Raw genomic sequence first — 8,612 nt, 5'->3', positions numbered from 1 at the left:
CCTTTCTCCTTTTTCTTCTTCTGTGGTTTTACAGGCAGCTCCAAGAGTTACAAATTGTCCAGTTTTATTTTTCTCTGACCCTTTAATCACTTCTTGGATTTCTTCTAGATTAAATCTAAGTTTTATTTATATAGTTTGCTGTAACCTATCTCTGCTTTAACCCTCTATAGTGTTAAACAGCAGTATTAACTGTCTAATCATGGAAAATTAACAATCACGGGGGTCACATTCTGCTTACTTTTTGCTCAAAACACTTATAATGTTCTGTAAAGCTCTTCTGGTAAAGTCTTTTTATTGTTGTGGCAGTATGCTGGCTGAAGTGCAGAGTCAAAGCACCACTGCTGAGCTTTTTTCTAGCAGGAACAACAGCGGCATTTACAGTTAAAGCAGCTCAAGAGACAGTAGCAGCGAGCATTTACACCAGAATGACACGAGGTGCAAATGAAAGCAAATTTAAAACGAGCTCTGCTTTAAAGTCAGCTCCTAGTTGAGTGTTCTGCCACGCTTTAAGTCCCATTAAAGCAACACATGGCGACATTTAGCGTGTGTGCATCCGATAGAATTTAGTCTAATCTTATCAAATTGTGTAATCCATGAGATGAAATCACTCTAAACGTTACACGGCTTAACGTAGATAGAAAAGGTCATGAAGTGTTAACACTCTTTTAGTACTTTTTGAACCATTTAGCATATTTCTCAACCGCCAGTCTGACGACAGCACAGAAACACTATTGTTTCATTCATTTAAATGAGATTCCATGAGTGCTGTTGTTGCGGATGAATTATGTATGTGTTGCTGTGCTGATATGTGATAGACATTGCCTCCCTGGGAATGTAGGACACATACTTATGCATAACAATAGTTTTCGGTTATGTTCTCACCGACTGGCCGTTTATCTCGAAAAATATTCTTTTCTTTTTACGAGAAAGTCTGTTCAGTTCATCGTGTGCTTACATTATTTGTCGTAGAAGGAAGCAGGTCCATATCTCAAAACAGGCGGTTACTGTATTCAAATGTAGAGGAGGGTCGCCCCAATATTTTTACTGGCTACTTTATTGTTGTATGTCATACGTCTGCCAGGAACACCCTGCAGCTGCACTGGAGGTTTAAAATCAATCAGACAGGCCACTTTTGATAAACTGAGCATCATTTTTTATATTTAGTGTTATAATATTTCTCTTTACAGTCTGCAAGAGGCATTTAGGTCTGTTACCAAGAGGGGTCAATCAAAATAGCACATCTTTTTTATGCATGTGCTAATGAACTGATACAGACTCTGTCATGACCAGATGGATACATAGATAGACCATCATCATCATCGTCATCATCGGTATCTTCTTTCTTTTTTTACAGTGTGTGTAACAGTGTGTACACTGTTATTATAAAATAATATCCACTCTGCTCTTTACTTAACCTAAAGTAAACTGATATATCACCAAATAGGCTTCGTTATTGGTCAATTAAAAATCATATTAAAGTCTGTAATGACGTCAGTGTCTCAGAAAGCTAATGAAATTGGAACATTTTTTCCTCCTATGTCAGATTTATGTGATATCCAGTTAAATAAGCCCGTGTTTCTAAAAGTATGTTGTGGCACTTCAGGCTACTTTTGTGTCCTTCTCTCGTTACGTTTTGTCACCATCAACAGGAGTTAATTGTTGTTTGTGTGCCCGCTCCGTCGCCGCTCTGAAGTAGGATCGAGACGCACGTCCACTCGGATCTTCTCTTCGCCGGCGGGGAAACCCGGAAATCCCTGGCCGAGATGAAGTGGTGCCGCTTGGGGAAAGCCCTGCCTCGGGGCGAGGGTCGACAAAATGTGCGGGCTTCTCAGCCAAAAAGAGGCTCTTTTTATTATTATTAGTGTTAAACATCCTCAAATGCGATGAGAGGATTAATGAAGCGCGTCTGCCTGGCCCATATGTCCTCTTTAGTGCCGTTTGTGCGTAATTAAAACCGAATGGATACTCGGGCCCCCCTCCCCGTTGCCCCCCTCGCTGCAGGAAGACTGACTTACTGCTTTTTTGCTGACATTTATAAAACTTTTTGGAGTTTTGACAATGTTGTGACCGATAAAAATAAAAAATACAGACTGCAATTTATTAGGAACAGGTTTTTGCACTCATTTGGGTTTTTTTTTTTAATCCGAGAACTGATCAGGAGCTCAACTCTTTATAGATACATGGATTGAATTATATTGAGACCTCAGTTTCGGGATTTTTCTCCATAAATTATAGTCAATATTTCTCATATTATGATTTGGGCCTATTCATATAAATAATATTATTCTTCCTCAACTCATAATTTCCCAGCTGTTCTACATTTTTTAAAATATCTATTATTTATCTTACGAATGTCGTCTGCATTTAGGTTTTAGAGCCTGTGCTAATTTCAAGCCTTTTGTCTTTACAAACGATCTGATTAAAACACAGAAGCTTTAAAGTGTTACAGGTATTTAAAATAAATAGACAAGAGAATTGTTGTCATTCCTATCGTGCGCTCAAAATGCTGCAGTCACATTCGTTCCTCTGCGGAAGTATAATTGCGCGTCAATTAGTGCTAATTGGGGGTCAACTGAATAATACAAAACCCTTCAGTGGCAGCAAAAAGCCACAGATTTCAATGAGGCTTCTGACATCTCATGTCACATCCTAATTAGAGGAGTGACACCAGTCTTCCTATGATTTAATCCACGCACGGACTCTCTCTTCCTTAAACCCCAAAGCGGCTGGCTATAGGTTTAAGACCACTATACACAAGACCATATGTCAGCAACTGCACATGATGCTGGCTGTGATAACACCGTACTGAGAGTGAATACTTCATCAGGGACCAAGGAAAGCATAAAAGCGTTTGTGGGTAAATATGATTTTCGAAATGAGTCATGTGTGCTCTCTAAATACGGTCTTTAAAGAAAACCCTCCAGAGTGTGGGCCTACAACATATTCAATTAGGGAAAACTACTTTTCCCTTTTTTCTTCATTTCTGAGGAAGGGAAGTATTTTATTGTGTTATCTGTTTTTGCACTGGCGTTTCAGCGGATGACCACACACACCCTCCAAACCAAACTGATGTTTAACGGACCATTTTGCGCACAACCTGTCTTTAAGCCCGTGTTTGCCCCTGGACTCTTGAGCAAGCACAGCCCGTTTCACATTTCTCCGTGTGAACGGGCCAGTGGCGCGCGTCAATGGAAATGTTGGGATTACCCGCTTTCACGAGACGGGATTAACATAGCTCTGTCATAATTCAAATTCCTCCTTGCCCGGGTAGTTGTGACAGAAACGGTGAACTGTGTAGACAGCTGTGGTCAGCAGTAAGAAACTACAAGTCAGATAATTAACTGCAAACGATGGCATTCATGTCTGAACTGAATAAACGGAGGCGATAGAATAGTTTTTTTTTTCAATGAAACACGTGATAAAAGAAGAAAGAAACACAAGAAATTGATCAGATGGATGCACAAGTGCAGCCGAGGTGGATCAGTTGAAGTTGTTTTTATTGGGATTTTAGTGTGTTCGTTTGTTGCCCCCCCCCCCCGCCCCGCACTTTACAGCTCCAGTGAAATTCCTCACTGCTTGCTTCATTCATCGTGCACTCCCTATTTCATTTAACTAATATCTCCTTATAATAATTTATCAACAACACCCGAGACATAAAAAAAAAAAAAAACTATCAAATTCACAGCTGGCTCGTGGCACACGGGTTTTGCGCAAAGCGCAATTGCATACAGGTTGTACAAAAAAAAAATACAGACACAAGGGGAAAATAAACACATCAGGGATTTTATGCTCACACGCACATGGACTGATTGTCTTGTAACTTCCACATATTTTCTCATAAATTAAATAGTGCATCCAGGTTCATGTTCAGAGCTGCTCTCACTCACAGCGCGAGCACGCGTTCTCCTGCACAGCGCTTTCATCAAAGGGGCTCTTCAGCGATCCAGCAAAATTAATAATAAAAACAAAAATGACAAGAAGGAAGTCTTTAAGTAGCTTAGGAGAAAACATGGCCTGTCCCGCAAACTCAACCAAGTTAGGCTTTGGATCTTTCGCTCTCTTGATCCTTTTCCTCACTTTTGGTTAACAAATTTGTTCCGTTTCCTTGATCAAAGTTAAGAAGTCAGTGTATTTTTAATAAGTTAGCCCAACACGCGAGACAGCCGCCCGCCATCTCGTCTATGCTTTGCCCCGAGGTAGAAGTTAGGGCCTGTGGTCGTGGTGGTGTGTGAGGGGGGAAACGCCACACTTGCCTCTCCAAACCTTGGGCTTTAATTTGCCTGTACAGTCTGCAGTTAACGACAGCTGTCCATTTATTTTGTACCCCTCACAACACTTGGAATTTCCACGCTGATTGGTCTTTGTAATCCAGACAGTCTGCGTTGAAATTGAGCTTCCACGAGGAGGCTGTTTGGTCCTTGTAGTCCAGGCAGTCTGCAGAGCCGCTGAACCCGAGCCCCGCCGGTCCATACGCCGAGGAGGAGAGGGACGACGCCGGGCTCAGGTGGCTAGACACCCCGTTGCTGCTCATGGGGCTCATGGCAGAGCCTGCGGCGGAGAGCTGGTGGTGCATGGGCGAAAGGTAGGAGCTGCAGTCCATCCCCGTGAAGTAGGACGAGGAGCCCGTGTAACCCTGGTTGTAGCCCGTCGCCTGGGTGTAAGTCATGGGGTACGAGCGCTGCATGCAGGAGGAGGAGGAGGTAGACAGTGGGTCTGAGAGCGGGGAGATGGAAGCAGGGCTCCAGATGGACACGGGAGCCGCACTGCTGCTCACAGCCGGGACTGAGGTGCTCGAAGGCGGCGTGAACTGGCCGCTGGCTCCGCTCTCTGAGCTGGCCTCTCGGACTGGCGAGCCTTTCTTTTTCACCGGCCTGCTGACAGCCTTGTTCTGCACGCCAGTCTGGGTTTGCTGGGCCTGCTGGCGATGTTTGGCCCGTCGGTTTTTAAACCACACCTGAGAGAGAATTACTGGGATTATTATAGGTATCATTTTCTTTTAAATGAAATAATGAAAAATAATGTTAAAATAAATAAATAAAGAATTCACACATCAAAATATTGAACACGTAACCGCAATGGGGTAAATACAAAAATGAGCTGTTTTTCTCATTATCTCACCTCCCTGTAGGAGTAGTATGGCCCATAATTAAATAGAAATGCGAGGAAAAAAATATAGCCTATTTTAGAATTACAACTGAGCACATTCCCAGTGGGAATAAATGAGGAAGTAATAATACAGTCTCAGAGGTGTTGTTGTCAACCTCTCCTGTAAATGGAGAGCCTCTCTCACCTCTCACTGACACAATTACCAAATATCGACCTCCTTAGGCAGGCTTGCGCTATCAGTTTTGCTCGTGACTTACTTGCACTCTGGATTCAGGCAGGTTGATCTTTAAGGCCACCTCCTCTCTCATGAAGATGTCCGGGTACCGAGTCTTGGCGAACAGATTCTCCAGCACGTCGAGCTGGGCCCGAGTGAAGGTCGTCCTCTCCCTTCTCTGTTTGCGGGGGGTTGCTGATAAGAAATGGGGAGAAAAACAGCGATTATTGGCACATCCTGACTTTTAGCACGATTTGAATCCAGCAACTCCTCACATAGAAATGTAGCCTGTTCTGTATCCTCACCTGAGCATTAAATACAACTATCAGCTGAGATAACCCAGCATTCTGTTAAATGTTCTAAACCTGCTGGACACCTTAAGAGACAGCTTTTTTTTTCTATCGTGAAGTGGTTGCGGGCTTACAGGGTATATTACCTTGGTATCCCACGGAAGGATGCAGCAGGTCCACTCCTGAGGTAGATAAGCTCAATCCGTTCATGGTGTAGGGCGGTTGCTTCAAATAGGACATCATGCTGAGTGTCGGTCAAAGGAGCACCGATGGAAAGAAATAAGAAAAATATCTCAGAAGAGAGGGTTGTTTTTAATTTTTAAAAAAATCCGGTCGCGTCTCTGTTTACTGAGTCAAGTCGTCCAGGCGAACCTGAAGTGAGACAAAACCATTTTCGCCCTCTTTCTTTCTTTTTAAAGTGAGTTCTTGAAATCAGTCCGCTAATTTTTACGCGCTCCGTGCGCACAGCTCCGGATTTAAAGAAGTGGGCGTCCTCTTAAACTGGCAGTGCTCTTAAAGCCAAGTGGAGACCCCCAGCTGTCCGTACCAGACTGAAGATGCTCTGTCTGGCTGACAGGCGTTTACGCCATCAACCCCCCCCCCCCCATACACAGTGCCTCCCCTCTCCTCACACACACACACACACTGCTACTATAGCCCCGCCCCACACACCTCCCTCCAACTCCCCACCCCCGAAACACACTCCGCTCCTCCTCTACTAGTACCCACCGAAAACAAAACATTGTCGTTAAAATGCGCGCACACACTGGGCCCCAACCTGGCCCACAATTAGCATAGACCCACAGGTTGGGCGAAGCTAAATAGACAGCTGATTGGGGGACATTTGCAGAGACAAAGCCCAGTGTTGACCGATAAGTAATGCTGATAACAAAAGCCTTCAGGGAACAAACAAAAGAAGCCAGCGCTGCAAACTGAGCAGCTCATTCAAACACAACCGAGCACCTTTACTTCTTTATACCGGCCCTTTGTTTGTTTCAATTAAAAACCTCCCTGTGCATTCAAATGTAACGACATTAAAATACGAAGGGCAGATAATTTGAAACACGGAGACATTTACCCCAAAGTGAAGGTTGAAACTCCTCCTTGAGTACCCCCCCCCCCACACACACACACACACACACACACATGCACACACCCTCTTTCCTTAATGAATCGTAATTAGATTTGGAAAGGTGAGACTATCGAAACGTGTTGATTAGAGAGGAGGACTTAATCTAAACAAACAAAGAAATAGCCCTCTGTGTTGATGGTCAATCATTTTAGAGGAGGTAAACTTTACGAGCAAAACAGCAACAACCCCCAAAACAAACAAACAAACAAACAAAAAAAAGCAGCATTTGAATTTCAACCTCACGTGGAAGTCATTTAAAAAAATATATATATATTTTAGGCATTCAAAAACAAACTCTGTTGACATTCCATAAAAGCACAGTAAATTAAATCAATGCACAAATAAATACAAACATAAAAATACATTTAATTGAAAAAGTATATTAAAAATCGAATAAAGAACAAATATATATGTAAAATTTCCAAATGATTTAAGAGCCTGTTTGCTGTGGTGTATTTTGCATTATATGACAGTTTTACTTCGAGGATCCTATTGAAGACTTACTCTTTGATCAGATGACAAGGACACCTTAATATTTTATTAATTGCTAATATATTGGGCTAACTTCCGCAGATATCTGCAGGCGGTCCGAGGCCTCTCGTTTCCATTTACACCTACCTGTAGAATAAGTTTTACAAGTTTTACAAGGACTCGGGGCGCTCCTCTCTGCTATAAAGCCGAACCCCTCGTTTTTATACAGCCAACATAACGGCCACTCCTGTGCTCAATCTGTCGCTTTATTTCAACCCCGTTCAATAATAAATACCCTGCCTGGATATTTAATTATTATTGGCTGGTATATTTTTTCCTCCCCTTTTTCTTCCTTCTGTAAGAAATTAACGAGATAATCCGGACGGCACGCGCTGGCCTGATTACAGGACGCCAGCCACGACTCCGCATTCAGGCTTCCTTAATTTTCTGCGTCACGAAAATAAAACAAAGACTGGCATTGTATTTATCAGACCAGCTGACTGCCAGACACCCCCACCACCCCTCCTATTACCCCCAAACCCCATCACAACCAGCCGCACAACTCACTTTCCCAAACTGACAAACGCTCATGTGTGCCTCTGTTATTATTATTATTGTTGTTGTTGTTGTTATTATTGTTAATAATAATAATTTTATTAAACAAAGGTTTTTTAATGCACTACTATCAAATTTTAAAACAAATCACACAGGTTATAATTAAAGCTGTATTTCATTATTATCATTATTTATTTATTTTTTATTTTTTATTTTTTTTAATTATTATTATTAATCTGAGGGGCTTTCCCCCTGAATAAGATACAAAAAACGAACTGATTTCGATGTGTTTAAGCTTAATTCTATCCAAGGCTTCTACTGAAACGTCCACAAGTTGCGGACTGCTCCACTGTCCCGCTATTCCTCGGCTCACTGCGTCTTTGCTTCGGGCGTGCAGCCCGGCAGAGGCAAGACAGGGAAAAAAGTTTCCCCCTAAACACGCCTCCTCAATTATCTCCCTGTAGGCTAGCTTCATGGCGAGCAGCTCCCAGTGGCTTCCATTGTCAATTAAAAAATAATAATAATTAAAAAAAAATAGAGTCAATCTTAATTAACGGCGGAAGTTAAATGGGCCACTTACTTCAGTTGTTAGGCGCTCGGTTTTTGGTCATGGGCCTGTGAAGGATTTATGTGCCTGCGGTAAACCTTTGGATGTGGATAATACCGAGAGATGCTCTGTATTTATGCTGAACGTGTGTGAGAGGGAGAGAGAGAGAGGAAGGAAGGAAGGAAGGAAGGAAGAGATGGAGGGGGCGAAGAATTTTAGCAGCCAATGGAAATGAGACAAAATATGATGGGCAGGAGGGTATCAAAAGATGCATGGAGAAAAGTGGCCTATTGCTGG

At 42.6% G+C, this 8,612-nt stretch overlaps 1 protein-coding gene across 1 annotated transcript; it reads right to left on the bottom strand.

Annotated features, from left to right (window-relative positions):
• Positions 1-3,593: 3,593 nt before the first annotated feature.
• Positions 3,594-6,063, bottom strand: LOC116332283 (homeobox protein OTX2-like). The gene is made up of 3 exons (XM_031755180.2): positions 5,757-6,063; positions 5,364-5,515; positions 3,594-4,954 (listed from the first exon to the last, which is right to left on the bottom strand). Exons 1-3 carry the CDS (start codon positions 5,851-5,853, stop codon positions 4,328-4,330), a joined length of 876 nt encoding a protein of 291 aa, XP_031611040.1. The 5' UTR covers positions 5,854-6,063; the 3' UTR covers positions 3,594-4,327.
• Between the last annotated feature and the right edge of the window lie 2,549 nt (positions 6,064-8,612).

This window comes from Oreochromis aureus, linkage group 15, assembly GCF_013358895.1.
Source record: "Oreochromis aureus strain Israel breed Guangdong linkage group 15, ZZ_aureus, whole genome shotgun sequence".
Classification (NCBI taxonomy): domain Eukaryota; kingdom Metazoa; phylum Chordata; class Actinopteri; order Cichliformes; family Cichlidae; genus Oreochromis; species Oreochromis aureus.
This window is presented reverse-complemented; position numbering and strand designations above follow the sequence as displayed.

Bases quoted from the DNA above. Each gene is read 5' to 3' on its own strand.
- LOC116332283 (XM_031755180.2), bottom strand. From the start codon at position 5,853: ATGATGTCCTATTTGAAGCAACCGCCCTACACCATGAACGGATTGAGC. The intron at 5,516-5,756 runs GTAATATACCCT...ATTTCTTATCAG, and splicing joins TCCTTCCGTGGGATACCAAG to CAACCCCCCGCAAACAGAGA. The intron at 4,955-5,363 runs GTAAGTCACGAG...ATTCTCTCTCAG, and splicing joins TGCCTGAATCCAGAGTGCAA to GTGTGGTTTAAAAACCGACG.